This window comes from Poeciliopsis prolifica, unplaced genomic scaffold (genome assembly GCF_027474105.1).
Source record: "Poeciliopsis prolifica strain line A6 unplaced genomic scaffold, Auburn_PproV2 SCAFFOLD057, whole genome shotgun sequence".
NCBI classification, from domain to species: domain Eukaryota; kingdom Metazoa; phylum Chordata; class Actinopteri; order Cyprinodontiformes; family Poeciliidae; genus Poeciliopsis; species Poeciliopsis prolifica.
Genome location: NW_026562432.1, coordinates 3,331,420 through 3,347,167, shown reverse-complemented (window position 1 = coordinate 3,347,167; position 15,748 = coordinate 3,331,420). Strand labels below are relative to the sequence as shown.

General features: G+C 43.0%; 2 protein-coding genes across 6 annotated transcripts in view; one reads left to right on the top strand and one right to left on the bottom strand.

The window, feature by feature from the left end:
• The window catches only part of chsy1 (chondroitin sulfate synthase 1), a 38,619-nt gene extending 33,911 nt beyond the window's left edge, over nt 1–4,708 (top strand). Inside the window, exon 3 of the mRNA XM_055060040.1 lies at nt 2,064–4,708. Within this exon, the coding sequence (XP_054916015.1) occupies nt 2,064–3,656 (1,593 nt within the window). The 3' untranslated portion in view covers nt 3,657–4,708. The remainder of the gene's footprint in view (nt 1–2,063) is intronic.
• An 8,325-nt stretch (nt 4,709–13,033) lies between these two features.
• Nucleotides 13,034–15,748, bottom strand: part of lrrk1 (leucine-rich repeat kinase 1) — a 66,021-nt gene continuing 63,306 nt past the window's right edge. For all 5 annotated transcript variants that reach the window (XM_055060026.1, XM_055060029.1, XM_055060030.1 and 2 more), the window contains exon 38: nt 13,034–15,576. In XM_055060026.1, the coding sequence (XP_054916001.1) occupies nt 15,399–15,576 (178 nt within the window). In that variant the 3' untranslated portion in view covers nt 13,034–15,398. The remainder of the gene's footprint in view (nt 15,577–15,748) is intronic.

Here is a 15,748-nt window from a genome sequence, read left to right as displayed (position 1 = left end):
ACTGAAGGAAACGACACAAAAACCTCTGTAGGAAGCACTGAACACAACTTCCTTTTTCATGAGATGTAAACAGTGAAGTGGCGTCAGATTTGAGTGGTTGGAGGATTTCTTTTTTGCTTTTGATAAAAGTCCCAAAGCCATTTCCCAGACTTGTGTGTTTGTTTTGGTTGTATTTACCCAGAATGCACTGCAGAATTGTCCACGTTCTACTTTTGGAGTGTTCTTGGTGTTGAAATGTTCATTTAAACTGCACTAGAATTCACTTCAGCCAAACCCACACCAAGGTTTGTTGGTGTGCAAGAGTCACTTTTTTGGTCTACATCAGAGTTTGATTCCACATTCACATCTCCCCAAACCAATGAGAGTTAAAGCAGGCCAAACAGGTCTGGTATGAAGGCACCCTTAAATCTGATTGTGCTTGAAAATCCTCCAGTGCGTCTGAATTAAACCAAAGCAGTGATGTCAAGAGCTTTCTCAGTCCGGCGAACCTGGGAGGAATTTTCCTGGTGGTGGTTTACTGACTGCTGCTCAGAAGTCGGCCTAATAAACAGAAATCTTCAGACATGATAAATGACACACTGAATGAAATGAGGCTTTGTTTCTGTTTCCTCATTGAAGTCTCTTTGTTGTTGCACTAGCTGTGTCTGCTGAGGTTGTGTTGAGTCTGCTGGCTTCTGCGTGTAAGATATTTTCTACTGTCATCTACTCCACACAAGCCCACATAAAATAAACAAGCTAAGTCTGTAAGGCATTTGTCTTTAACATCTGGAATAAAAAGTTCAACCTTCAGCTTTCTAGAAAAGTTTTTCCTCAGATTAGAAAAGCTTTTTAACTTGTTGGCAGGAAGAAATGACAGGAGATTAATGAGTGTGAAGAAATGAAACTAATGACTGCAGCAGTGAAGAGTCAGCCTCATGACTAAAGCTATGGGGAGTGGGAGGGGTTGTGACCAGCTGGCTGCCAGCTGATGACCCTGCTAGGGGCCGTCTGGGCTTTCATCCAGCATCATTATCAACTCAGATAAACTCAGAAAACTCAGAAAAAAATAAAGCATTGTAAAAATTTCATGTAAACATTGGCAACATGGAGCTTGTGTCTAGTCTGAGTCTACACGGCTCCCCAGACAAGGTCATAGCTGTGACCTCAGCCTGGACCGCAGCTGGAAGCTGCTTGGAGCTTTCATGCAACCATGGCAACATGTGTAGAGAAGAGCTTCTCCCTGTGGAGGCTGTGATTGGCCAATCTGCTGCTGTGGCCATCTGTAACCATCCATAATCTCTGACTTGGAGTTGACGACGGCGTTTAGAGCGCAGCTTCTATTGTCACCTGCACATCTGTCAGCTCACTGCAAGGAACCACACACAGCTGGAGCACCAATAGTCTGGTTTCACTTCTCACCTGTAGTGGCGCTGCAGGTGAGGAGCGCCACTACAGGATCCTTGCATATTTTTCACACAAATTCATAATTTTGAGTTTATTGCAAATTTTCTCTAAAAATGGTCAGAAACATTGGGTTTGAGTGATACTACATATGCAGTGTTTCTACTACACTGCTGCCTCAGCCTGGCTCTGTGATCACTATGATAAATGTAATAAAGTCACACCAGCACAAATAACACGAAATTCCTTGAAAATTTAGATTTTGGTTGCAAAAATTTACAAAAACAATCATGAAATCCTGGAGGGAGTAGTCAACATGAAAAGAAGAATCTATTCAATGAAGAGGCAGCTATTTAACAGTCAATACATTTTGGATCTGTTTTGACGCAAAATTTCAAAAGTATTAACACCCCTTATTTAAGCAGTTAAATCTGTTTTCAACACTTTAGTCCCTGCTGGTTCACTGCTCTCCTAATGAAGTGTATTTCCAGTGTGTGTTTGTACTTGCCCTGGTTCCACTGCCAGCTGCATTATTCATGTCTGATAACTGGTCTGGAGACAGTAAGGAGAGAATTAGTTCTCTGTCTCCTCGTGTTCAGTGGTCTATTTGGGCAGACGGTTGCAATGTGACCTGAATTTGAACCTGAAGTGTTCTGACAGCAAACTGTCTCCTGTCTTTTCAGATGCAGCAACTCTTCTATGAGAACTATGAACCAAATAAGAAAGGCTACATACGAGATCTCCACAACAGCAAGATCCATCGAGCCATCACTTTGCACCCCAACAAGAACCCGCCCTACCAGTACCGCCTGCACAGCTACCTGCTCAGTCGCAAGATCGCAGACCTGCGCCACAGAACCATTCAGTTACACCGAGAGATCGTCCAGATGGGGCGCTATGGAGCAGCCGAGCCCAGTCGAGAGGACCTCCAGCTGGGCATTCCTCCATCCTTCATGCGCTTTCATCCCCATCAACGTGAGGAAGTTCTGGAATGGGAGTTCCTGACGGGGAAGTACCTGTTCTCCTCCTCAGACAGCCAGCCGCCTCGCCGTGGAATGGACTCCTCTCAGAGGCAGGCTCTGGATGACATAATCATGCAGGTGATGGAGATGATCAATGCCAATGCCAAAACGCGAGGACGGGTGATCGATTTCAAAGAAATCCAGTACGGCTACCGACGGGTCAACCCGCTGTACGGGGCAGAATACGTGCTGGATCTGCTTTTGCTGTACAAGAAGCACAAAGGGAAGACCATGACGGTTCCCGTCAGGAGACATGCTTACCTTCAGCAGACCTTCAGCCAGATCCAGTTTAGAGAAGAGGACGAGATGGATGCTAGGGCTCTCGCTAGCCACATCAACCAGGAGTCCGACTCCCTGTCCTTTCTGTCCAACTCTCTGAAAATGCTGGTGCCTTTCAAGCTCACTAGTTCAGGACAGGACCAGAGGGAGCCCAAAGAAAGTAAAATTAATATCCTGGTGCCGTTGTCGGGCCGCTACGACATCTTTGTGCGCTTTATGGCTAACTTCGAGAAAGTTTGCTTGATTCCTAACCTGAATGTAAAGCTGCTGATTCTGCTGTTCAGCACGGACAATAACACTGAGCGGGTCAAGCAGGTGGAGCTGATGAGGGAGTACCATCTGAAGTACCCCAGAGCTGACATGGGGATAAAGCCTGTCGCCGGCTCTTTCTCCAGGGCTCTGGCTCTGGAAGTGGGCTCCCTGCATTTCTCCAACGACTCCTTGCTCTTCTACTGTGACGTAGATCTGCTTTTCTCCAGCGACTTCCTGAAGCGCTGCCGGACCAACACCGCCTTGGGAGAGCAGGCCTACTTCCCCATCATCTTCAGCCAGTATGACCCCAAAGTGGTGTACTCTGGGAAGGTCCCTAGCAACAACCACTATGTCTTCACCTCCAAGACAGGGCTATGGAGGACCTATGGCTTTGGGATTGTCTGCGTCTATAAGGGGGACTTGGTCCGAGCCGGGGGCTTCGACACCTCCATACAGGGATGGGGGCTAGAGGACGTCGACCTTTATAATAAATTTGTCCAGTGGGGGATCCAGCTGTTCAGAAGTACGGACACGGGGATCGTGCACGTTCACCACCCGGTCATATGTGACCCCAACCTGGAGGCCAAGCAGTACAAGATGTGCCTGGGCTCCAAGGCCTCGTCGTACGGCTCCACCCAACAGCTGTCCGAGCTCTGGCTGGAGAAGAACGACCACGGCTTCAGGAGGCTGGCCAGCAGCAATGCCTCGGTCAGGACAGCATGATGAAAACACCATGGCCGTTCACTTCTGCTTTACAGCTCACTTTTCATCTATTTATTTTTACTACAGTGAAAGACTTCCCGCTCTGCGTTGTTTGACTGTTTTTCACGTAGGCAGCCTGGACTCATGTTGTTGATCATAGGAGGAATGTTGGTGGGTCCTAACCAGAACCTGAGGCTCTTCTCCACTGACAGGTTCCATCAGTGCTGATGCAGCGGTTGCTTGTGTGTACCTCAGGAAGTACACAGTCATGCTTGTAACACATTCTGTTTGTCTGGTGTGTGTACTTTACCAACCAAGAGTACTCGGAGCAGAATTCCCCTCCTGATTGGGAATGTTTACACAAGGCCGAGCCTGAACATGATCCCAGCCAAACGTCCAATCAGAGCTGTTCTGTTAGACTTCCAGTGTCTTTTTTACCTTCTTTTTTTTTTGGTTAGATGTTGTTACACTGTTACTATTTTTTCCTTTTTTATATATATTTCAGTTTTTTATTATTATTTTTTAACTCTACTGCTGGATTTGATATCTGCAATTCACTATTTGTTTTCTAATTTATTGAATTTGCAGGCTCTGTTTTCTACCTTCTGATTTTTGAACAATGTGTATTGAAAAGATTGTATAACCGCATCAGTAGTCATGACATAGCCCTTTGTTTCTTCTTTTTTTGCAAACCTATTTTTAAATTTCTCACCAAAGACAGTTCTGCAGTCTGCTTTAGATGTTCCCCTTGTTCTGTGTGTGTATGAGAGAGAGATGTGTGTGTGTGCGTGTGTGTGCGTGTGTGTGGGTGTGTGGGTGTGTGTGTGTGTGTGTGCGTGCGTGCGTACGTGCGTGCGTGGGTGCGTGCGTGCGTGTGTGTGTGGGTAGCATCCTTCAGGTGTGTGATGGTGTAAAGGCTGTGTGTTTCTGGCCTTTCTAACAAACTGAAGCCGCTCAGGTCGTCGTAGCAGCATCATAAAATGGGAGCAGCTCTCTTGTCGGCCATCTTAAGTCATATGTTGCTGTTCCTTTTCCTAAATGACTTTGTTGAATAAAGTGTTGTGTTTCAGTGATGTGGGTGTGTCTGCAGTTTTTGTAGTGTTGCAATAGGAAATAAGGCCTGTTTGATCTTGTCTCCCAGGTTTTCATGACTGTCATCAGACTCGTTGCTCCATGAATGCCTAATGAGGCTGGTGGTGTGGGAAAACCATGCCCACAATGATCCAGCTGCAGTCCCTGCAGTTCCTTCTGAGGAATCCAGCCTTGGGGACATTCCTGTGCTCCTCCATCATTATTAGTCTGGAATTATTTCACAAGGTCTAGATGCAGATACTCCCAAACATTTGTTTCCTTGTGCGCTTAATGAAAATGTAAATCATGTCTTAAGAGAGGGCTGGTCCAGAGTGGCTTCGTTCCTCTACAGAAAGAGAGCAGCAATGTTGGGATTTCCACCCGCCTCATCCAGCCACCCAGGGCTGGAAGGAGGGTGAGACGGAGCAGGACGACATTCCGCTCAGCTTTATACAGCACTGCTCAAAAGATTAATACAGACACTAGAGTGTCTCATGATTAATAAAAGCCATTTATTGTAAATCATGACCCAAACTAAAACTGACATACTTGTGTTCTTAAATCGCAGTACACCCTGAAGTCTTGTGTGGGTGAAGGACTTTTTTCTTGATTCTGAAGCTTCTAACTCTTCATGACAAACAGCCTCCACTAGCTGAACGTTTTCACCCCGTCTGTCTGCGTTCCGGCTCTGAGCTGTATGGTAGGAACACGGCGCCTCCCATCACAGGCCTTGTTGACCCTTAAGTTTCACTTTGCTCTCACCAGGTTTCTGGCTTCTCTCTGCTGGTTGATGTAGTCCAAGCAGGTGCCTTGGTGACTCCAGCATCAGCCTCACTTTTCTTCATGATCCTCCTTATCATACAACTTAAAAAAAAAAAAGCCAGACCGTTTTTCATGGAGTTCTGTATCCAAGTAAAGATATTTGATTCTGATAGACGTGGCTGGAGTTTTGGATTTATTTCTTCTTCGTGTCCAAATTCAGGTCTATGTCCTTCAAAGAGCCTTTTGCCGTGGAGCACATCCTTTAATGAGCACAAAAACAAACCACTTCAAGTTTTTAATTTTCTTTCCATCACATTCCAGTATACTAATGTTTAGGACTGTACTTCTCTCTCGCTGTGTCTGTGAAAGGTACACCAGACCAGGCCCGGCAGCATGGGTGGGCATGCTGCCGGGGCATTGCCCGCCCACGGACTCAGCCGTCCTCTCTCTGAACTGGAAGCTGTTTTTTGTTTTTACCTCACAGTGGCCAACTTTGTTATTCCTGTATCAATTTCTACAGTAGGGTCTTCTGCACTTCCAATTTCAGAGCCTTCTGTCACTTTTCAGCCATTAAAACTGTTTAATCATTAACACACCATGACCTGTTTTTCCGAGCCGCCTTTAAACGCAACATGAGGGAAATACACACAAGTCTGTGTTAGAATTATGACAGCAAAACAAAAAGAACTTTGAACAGTTTTTTTCCCAAACTAACCGACTGAGTTGAGTAATGCTGGTGGATGCAGATAATGTTAGCAAAAAAACACTAACTAATACAAATGCAGCACCTTAAGCTTGTTAACTAGTAGCCTGTAGACTACTGATACAGTTTATGTTCAAAAGTGTGTTGTACTTGTTACATTGAGTAACTTTTTGGAAAAAAGATACTTATATGTGTAGTTTTATTACCCTACCTTTTGCTTTTACTTGAATAATATTATCATTGCTATATATTCATTTTGCTCCCCCTGTGAAACTCATCTGGAGTCTGGCTGACCAGACCCCTCCTTCGAATCCAGGGAATTGAAAGAAGTAGCTGTGAACCGTGTTTGGAGGAGCCTTGTAATTTAGAAAGCCTCCGAAGGATGCAGACCCTGAACTTGATCACACCCTTGCTTTCAACAGGATCCCTAATTTCCCTCTTCTTAATTAAAGTCTGATGGATGGTTAGCATTAGGAGACATTTTAACCCCATGTTGCAGCCTTTGTTTGTAAGTTATCAGGTAAAACTTATGTCAGATCATGTTCATTTCTTTGAAAATACTAAAATTGTTAGAAAGTCTCCCTTTCTAACATTTTATCAAACCTTTAAGTACAGCTGAAAATTATTTGGACAAGATGGCGTCAGCCTGAGATAAGTTTAAATAAACAAAACAGTAAAGGGCGACTTCCACTCAGCATAGAGAGGAATCCACCTTTTAACTGAACTTAAACTTTTCACACCTCTGACTGGGTGCTAACAATGTCTTTCAAAAAGTATTCAGTAGTTTTAGTGGCATTTTATGTCATTAAAAAAGTAAATCGAATATAATTGTATTATGACAAATCACTTCACATTATGTTTTGCACTCTGTTCTATTGAATCATGGACATGTAGTATTCATTCCTCCTGATCAGCAGGGGGCGACAGTGGAGAGGAAAAACACACCTTTAACAGGAAGAAACCTCCAGCAGAATCAGAACCTGAATCAATACAAACCATCTGCCAAGATGACTGGAGGGCTGAGAAGAAAGAGCAAAAACAGATGAACATGTTGGAATAATAGATATTATGAAAGTTAAAATCAATCAATCAAATTTTATTTCAGCTACAAGGCATTTCAAAGTGCTTTACATCATAAACACAAAACACAAAGGGATGCAACATAGAATAAAATACCAAGTTTTTTTTTCTTTCTTTCTTTTTTTTCCCTTCCCTTTTTTTTTTTTTTTTTTTTTTTGTCACGGAATTTAAGCGCCTGTTACCGCCGGACTCCGCCGTCTGTTCAAACACGGGTATTTGCCGGGCCCCGTTGCCCACAACAGAAAAAGGTCTCAACCTTTTGACACGGAATTTAAGCGCCTGTTACCGCCTGTTACCGCCGGACTCCGCCGTCCGTTCAAACACGGGTATTCGCCGGGCCCCGTTGCCCACAACAGGAAAAGATCTCAACCTTTTGACACGGAATTTAAGCGCCTGTTACCGCCTGTTACCGCCGGACTCCGCCGTCCGTTCAAACACGGGTATTCGCCGGGCCCCGTTGCCCACAACAGGAAAAGATCTCAACCTTTTGACACGGAATTTAAGCGCCTGTTACCGCCGTTTAACCACGGGTATTCGCCGGGCCCCGTTCCCCACAATAGGAAAAAAAAAAAAATAGAAAATTACATACATATCCACAAATACAAATCCATACATATTACATTTCAAATACAATTCTAAACAGGTGCGTTTTTACTTGAGATTTGAAGGAAGTCAGGGTTTCCACTGTTGATGGCAGGAGAGGGAGAACGACTAGCTGATGGCAGCATTAACTCAGATAACTAGGATCAACTGAGATGACCTGTTGAGAATTAGTGCTTTAAAAATAAAGATAATTTTATTGAAATTCACCTAATGAGATTTTTTTTACTCTGTGAACCTTTAATGATGACAGTGTAGAAACTATGTAACTTTAAAAACTTTATCAACTAAGTTATTCCTGGTCTGTGCAGTAATAACAAAATGGGAAAGTAAAATTGGAGAGATGGGTAGATTAACCTTGTTGCTGATGGTCTCAAAGACAAACTTAGGAACAGAACCTGACCACAGGACTCCTCATGTGATCTCTGAGTTCTTTGTAGTTTCTAAAAAGAGGAACAGGCAGCATTCAGCAGTCCATCTTTTGGCAGCTGGAGAGAGAACGCAGCTGAGGCTCTTCAGGACACGATCCTGCTAAACCTTCAGGACCAACACACTGATGCTACCAACACAGCTGCTGCTAGGATTCAGACCAGCCTGATTAGAAATGTGCATCCAAATCAGCAGAACTCCTTCATTATGTAAAAAATGTCTGTTCTGGTAGATTCATTACTGCTTCTTAAAGCTCAGGCCCTGACACTGCAGAGCTTTGCTTCTTGAATATGGAAGCCAAATGTTCTAAAGAGATAAAGCAGTCATCCTGTGACCCTTTACAGAAGAGCATAAATCAGGTGGCTGGAGTGTAACATCCACACAGCTGAAGGAGAAAAGGCCAGCAGAGTCTCAAGCTGAGGGAGAGAGATGTTGTTCCTCTCCAGCAGGGATCAAAGGGGATTTCTGCTCTGCATGAAGTCCACTTCTATGACCTTCAAACAGGGACACAGAGATCATGTGGTTGTTTTACTGGCAGTAGGTTCCAGTTGAATACATCTGCATTATATTGTTGTAGAACCAGGTTCAGCTGCTGTACAGCCGATGTGCAGAGCTGAGCTTCATCAGGGGGTTCAGTTACTGTCAGCTCAGGTTCTTCATGCTGAGTCCCACAAGCCTTCAATTCACATCCTCTCCATGCAATCTGACTGAATTGATCAGCTTATGGATTTGAAAACTGATATTTGGTTGTGCATCTCTGTAGTCTTCAGAACGGATGCAAAATCTGCTGAGGCTCTGATGAAATGTTTTCCTCTCTGCTGCGGCTCAAACACATCCAGATGTTCCTACCACCGCATCCTGACAGGCACCACAATATGTTCTATGTTCAAAAAATATATAAATTAAAACCCTTTTTTTTTTAAAGTAGACATTAATGCAGTATTATGCTCTTGTCTGAGGAAATCCTAAGATTTGCTACAACTGTTAAACTGAAGAAGAAACAACTTTGTCCAATAGTGATGTTTATCAGTAGACACGGTAATGAGAATGTGGAAATTAATAGAAATTTACAAGCAATAGAGATGGTTTTGCTATTTCAGCTGAGTCAATTAGTTTCCTCTCTCCATCACAAGTCATTTATAGTTAAAACCATATATATTCAGTAGATTTAAAGGAATGCTGCTGAAGCCGGTGAGACAGAGACATTATCCACAGAGAAACATGTTCTGTAGCAACACAGGCTGAAAGGCCAGAGAGTAGGAGGCCATTACTGCAAATGAAGCACAAGAAAGACAGATTGCAGTTTGCAAATGTCCACTGCAACACAGAGACATGTCCTGTTCATTTATGGAGACATGTCCTGTTTATTTATGGTGACATGTCCTGTTCGTTTATGGAGACATGTCCTGTTCATTTATGGAGACATGTCCTGTTTATTTATGGAGACATGTCCTGTTCGTTTATAGAGACATGTCCTGTTCATTTATGGAGACATGTCCTGTTCATTTATGGAGACATGTCCTGTGATCTGATGAAATTAAAGTGGAACTATTTGGACATGATGACCATTGTTGTATCATCCTTACTGTGATGTATGGTGGTGATAGTGTCATGCTGTGGGGTTGTTTTGCTGCATGAAGAACTGGTCCACTTTATTAAACATACGGCATCATAAGACAATTATGTGGAAAATATTGAAGCAACTTCTAAAGATGTCAACCAGGAAGTTTAACCCAGTCCAGAAGGGTGATATCCCTCAGAGCCTGTTGAGGCTACAGGTCAACAGGTCAACGTTCTGGTATGGTCGTCACAAATCCCTGATCTTTGTCCTCCAGAAAAATTGTGTGTGTGTGTGTGTGTGTGTGTGTGTGTGTGTGTGTGTGTGTGTGTGTGTGTGTGTGTGTAAACATCTGGTTTCAGGTGCTCTGTGTTGTAGAAGTCTTTTCTTTATGATGTCAGAATGTGTGAATATATTTTCCATTTTCAGCCAAATTGTGTAGAACCTAACAGAAGCACTGACTGAACATCAGTGAAGAAGTGCTGGTGTTTTCTGTGCAGGGACATCGCTCATGTGTTTGACTTCTTATTAAAGCCATTTTAAGATAAGAGGAAGTAAGATGTGTGACATATATCTATTTATTTCCTGTTTGCTTTGTTTCCTGGGAGGTAAAACTTTTAGAAGCGCTCGAACTGATGAGATGGGCGAGTTTTTGTCTCTAACCTTTGGATCAGGACAGTCAGATTTCACTTTCATCAGCTCTGATTTATATAAAAATATTTTGGCGCCAAATGAAATGCTACTTCTGAGCTGCTATCAGCCTCACATTGAATAGTTTTGCTGAGATTCAGTCCAAAGTTTATTTGGATGATTTATTTTTGCAGTCTTTTCAAAACTAATACAAGTAACAATTGAATTATGCCCAAATATGAATTTAAAGCTAAAAGTGTTTATTTCATGTAAAGAAGGCGAACTCTGCTGCACTGCACCCTGATAAAAACCTTGCAGCTTTTCATATACCTGAAATTCCACCTGGAACTTTTATAGAGGGTTTTACAGAAGGACAAAACAAAACAAAACAAAACAAAACAAAGGAGAGAATAAATCTTTAAATTAGTTTATTTATTTTTCTTTTTTTGCCCTAAAACAATTACAACTCATGTGGATCAGTATTGTTAAGATTAAGAAACAAATATCTGATCCTGGTGCTCATGTTCAGGCTCTCAGACTTTATGAAATATTTGACAGTGTTAATAACTTCATCTAAATCTTTAGAGATTAGATGGTAGAGATGATTGACCTGGCAAAATGAAAAGCCCCTGACTGAGTTTCAGCTGCTAGGATAGTGATTCATTCTGAGCTTCTGCTTTGTTGTTTCCTACATGAAGCCACAAAAGAAGCGACTGCAGCTGATATTTCTTCACTCCTCTGGATCACTGCTGTTGTGTTTTTTTTCCCTGCTCAGTCTTCTCTAACCTACTACATGTACTGATCCAGGCTCTGGTTCTGCTGGAGGTTTCTTCCTGTTAAAGGGGAGTTTTCCCTCTCCACTGCTGCTACATGCACACTTTGAATAAGGCATTGCTGTAAAGTCAACGACAATGCAAGCGATTGTCACTTTATGCTCATATAGGAGGAGTGGAGGCTGCAAGTCAATGATTATAGAAAATAAGTAATCTGAACTTGAAGGATTAATAGCTGGGATCAATGGGAACAGATGTACGGTCTGATGTTCCTGACTTCTAATAAAGAGAGTTTCGGTCTCTGCCGCCCTTCAGTCCTCTGGGTTCACAGTGGAAACATGTCCAGTTAATATTCTGGGAGGATGAGTTCCAAGAAGACAAAATGTTCCAGTCCAAACGTACCTGAACTCTTTTTAGCAGAAAAAAGACACAATTCGTTAATCCACATCTTTCATGGATGAAGCATCTTTTAGCAGAATGGAACCTCCATCTGTTGTCCATAACGTTCTCCAGTTATTATCACTGGGTTAGAGGGGAATACCTGGGACAGGTCACCAGTCACACACACACAAACACACACACACTCACACACACAGGAGCAATTTCAGGGACCAATTAATAGCCATATGAAGAAAGTCCACAGGCCAGGCTGTGAACCAATGACCTTCTTGTTGCTAAGCAACAGTGCTAACCAATGGGCTGGAGTATGTTTTAGAAACTAAAACAAAATAAAAGCCACAGACATCATGTGACCCTGATGTGATTCAGTCTAGCAGTGAGTTCTACATGGAATCACTTCAACACATTGCAGTTTCTGCTTCAGAAAGTTATGCAGCAAAAAACTGAACATTAGTTATGACTTTTCTAAGACAGAAATCCATTTTAAACAAATCCAAGAGGATCCTGAACCGCCCCTTTCAAGAACTTCTTGGTTTTTTTAGTTTTATTGGTCTAGTGGCCTTTATTTATTAGTAACTTGACGAGAGGAAAGACAGTCTGTATGTGGCGCCCCCTACAGGAACATGTTTGCAAAGGAAAATCTTTTGCAGAATGACATTAGGAGCAGCATTATCAAGAAACGGGAAGTAATCTATCAAATAAAAATAATCAATACAGGTCGGCCTGAAGTTCTTGTTAAAGCTGCATCTCTGCTGCCCTCTAGTGTTTGATGAGAGACCGACTAAAAACAAGCTTCAACTGCGTGGCCCCTGGGCTCCTCTCCATGCACACCCATCCACCCTGCGCTTCAGGCAGCGAGGTCAGAATGTTCTGACCTGAACAGCCCAGTCAGCAGCAGGATTTACTAATATCAGTCACCTACAGCGAACATCAGAACTATCTGAAAGTAACAAGAGCATCACTGACGAAATGTGCAGAGCCCTGCAGTCAGCAGCCATCTGGAGTCCATGGAGGACGTCATGGAGACACACTGGCTCAGTTTTACACAGGGAAATAAAATACCAGCAGATAGTTTACTGAGCAGCTGGGAATCCCAGACATTCCTAACATGTCTCCATGTCATTTCTGCTTCTGCTGTATTAAACCAACACTTGAAACCTTCAGGATAAGAAACGACTTAAAGTCATTTTACTCCTTCACTCAAAGCTGAAAGTGTTGATTCTACAATCCATCAATCTGTCTGTCCGTCTCCACATGGTGCATTGTTCTTGTTCCTCAGCTGCTGTGTTCAGTGCATTAAGGTCCTTTAAAAAATGATTAGTGTGACACAACAAAATATAAAAAAGGTCAATGTGAGTGAATGTAGTTCTAAAGTTCCCATCTTAAAACAAAGTCTGAGAAAAACACTGGACCTTTATTTACAAAAAATGTATTGAACATAATTTCATACAATAATCTTGAGCATCTGCATAGTTTTCAGTATACAGTTGTAGTAAATGACTCTCTCCTGTCTCCTTAGGTCAATACTAAGAGTGTCGGGATGTTTGGAGATGCTGCAGCGTCTCGCAGCTTGTTTTTCTGTTGCTGCACCTCGTTGTTTATTTCTGCGAAATATCTGGGAGTGAGCTGCAGTCAGCCTCCAAGATGTGTTTACAGAGCAGCAGCTGGACGGGGAGCTGCTCCTGTCCTCAACCTCAAGTCCAGATGAGTCTGCATCTGGCAGCGCTCAGGTCCAAAGAGGATCCTGTCCCCAGAGCGTCAGAGGGATCCACCCACCCAGCAGGACAGAGCTCAGTCTGTGTTTGAAGACCAGAATGTTCCTGTGAAGCTCCACTAGAACCTGTCTCAGTTTGGACAAATTCTAGTGGACAGAAATATGTGAGGAGTAAACAGAAGGAGCTGAGCAGCTGGAGGCGGACCGGGGGGCCGGGATCTGCTCCAGGGCATCTAATGTGCTTTGGGTCATGTCACATATACACATTAAAACACACGTTTTTATTCCGCACCGTCAGATAAAGAGTCATATGAAACATTTCTTATTTACCAAACATATCTCCATTTGCTAAATGTCAAAATAATGAGAACCTTTCTTAGAATGTAGAATGTGTTTCAGGTCTGGATCAGTTCTCCTTGCTGTCCCACATTGTCCACCAGCTCCTCCTGCAGAAAATCTCCCACATTGTCCACCAGCTCCTCCTGCAGAAAATCACCCACATTGTGGGTGATGTGTCAGTCAAGATGGCTTTCAGGTATTTTACTGATCCATGGTTATATTTTAGTGTCATCAGGGCAGACCTCCAGACATTCAGCTCTCTGTTTCTGTGTGCATGTGCAGACTCTAATCTGCCTTTACTGTTTCTTTAAGAGTCATTGCTTCTTCTTCCCAGAATGACCTTTAACCTCATGTCTGGACAGAATATGCTTCACTGGGGAACTTCACACAGTCAGCAGGTCTTTGGTTTTGGTTCTGATTTAGCGACAGTGAGACAGAGATCACCAGTGGACCGCTGGCTAAAGGCAGATTTGGTGATGGATGGAAAATTTACAGTATATTAATAAATAGTTTTATATATCAGTGCGTATGAACTGATGCATGGTGGGTTTAATATGTCCCCCAGCCAGCAGCTCTATGTTGTTCCCAAAGAAATCCACTAGAACCTCAGAATTTTAAGATAATTAGATATTGTATACTATATATAATAGTTTTATATCAAATATAATGTTTGTTAAAAATGCATTTGCTAAAGAAAAGAAGAAAAGAATTATTTTTGGCCCTGAGCTGCTGCCCTCGTCAGTCCTTTCTAAAGTCTGTCCCAGACCACAGCCTTACCAATAGGAGGCGGTGTGGAGCCCCATGACAGAGGAGAGGGTCTTCTTCTGAACATTGAAAAGAAATCAGGAATAAATATAATAACCTACAGTGGGACTAGTCCCACTGTAGGTTATTACAGTCCTGGTCTTCATCTCTGTTAAAGCTGCCAGATTTTTAGAGATGAAGACAAACTTTTCACAGCAGAGATGTTTGTGGAGGTTATGCAAACTGATGATTAGATCATTCGCGATCTTCAATTTTAATAATAATCAAAAGAAAATCCAAAGATTTAAATCTTAAATAAATCTAATTTGACCTAATTTGAAATTACTTTGTTTTTTTCTTGGTATGGTACTTTAAAGTTTTTAATTCAAGTCCATATAGTTCTAATCAGTTAAGGTCAAAACTGAAACATTGGAGCTCAGATTCTTTCATGTGACTCTGGAGGATTCGCTGCCTCACCATGAACCTCAGCGCGCGCTGGGCTGAGACCGCAGCGCCCGCTTCCTGCCTGCTGTCATGGTGGACGTTCCCTCCATTCCCTTCAGGAATCAGGAAGGCCCACCGTGTCTTCCTGGATCTTGGCTCATGTTTTCTCATTCTCCCATGATGCCTCACATGGAGGCACTTTATAATATTCCATATCAGGCATGAAGAACTAACCAACAGGAAGCTTCTGAAGCCATCAAGATGCAGACTTTCCAAAATCATTAAAAGAGTAGCGACATGTTATCTGTTACCATCTGAATGCAACAAATGATATTTCTCATTATTCTGACATTTAGCAAAAATAAATGATTTTAGTCATTTGTCTGACTAGCTTAAAATAAAAAACCATGACTGTTTTATAATGCCAGACAGAAATGTAAGTCTTTTTTTCAGTTATATGGTGGAAGGGGGGTACAGTGTGTGTCCCGCTCAGCACCCCCCCCCTCACGCTGAGCAACTACCGCCTCCTCCTGCTGCTCTCAGAGCGGTAGAGCTCCTCCCAGGACTGGTAGAAAACTTCCAGCTCCTGGGGGCCCCAGGCCCTCCAGACAACCAGGCACCACTCCATGTTTTCCTTCTGCTGGAAGCCACACACAACCGTGTCCTTAGCCACCAGCGCTGCCTCCTCCATGGTCCTGAGGTGGGGGGCAGAAGAGAGAGGGGTGAGGAGCCAGTGAAACATGTCTGTCATTTGCCTTTCCAAGAAACTCACAAGCAGCTCATTTAAAAGCCAACAGTGAACTAGATTTACAGCTCGTGTTAGCCAAGTGATTGTACAAGATGAAGATCTTGTGCTTGTCTGGGATT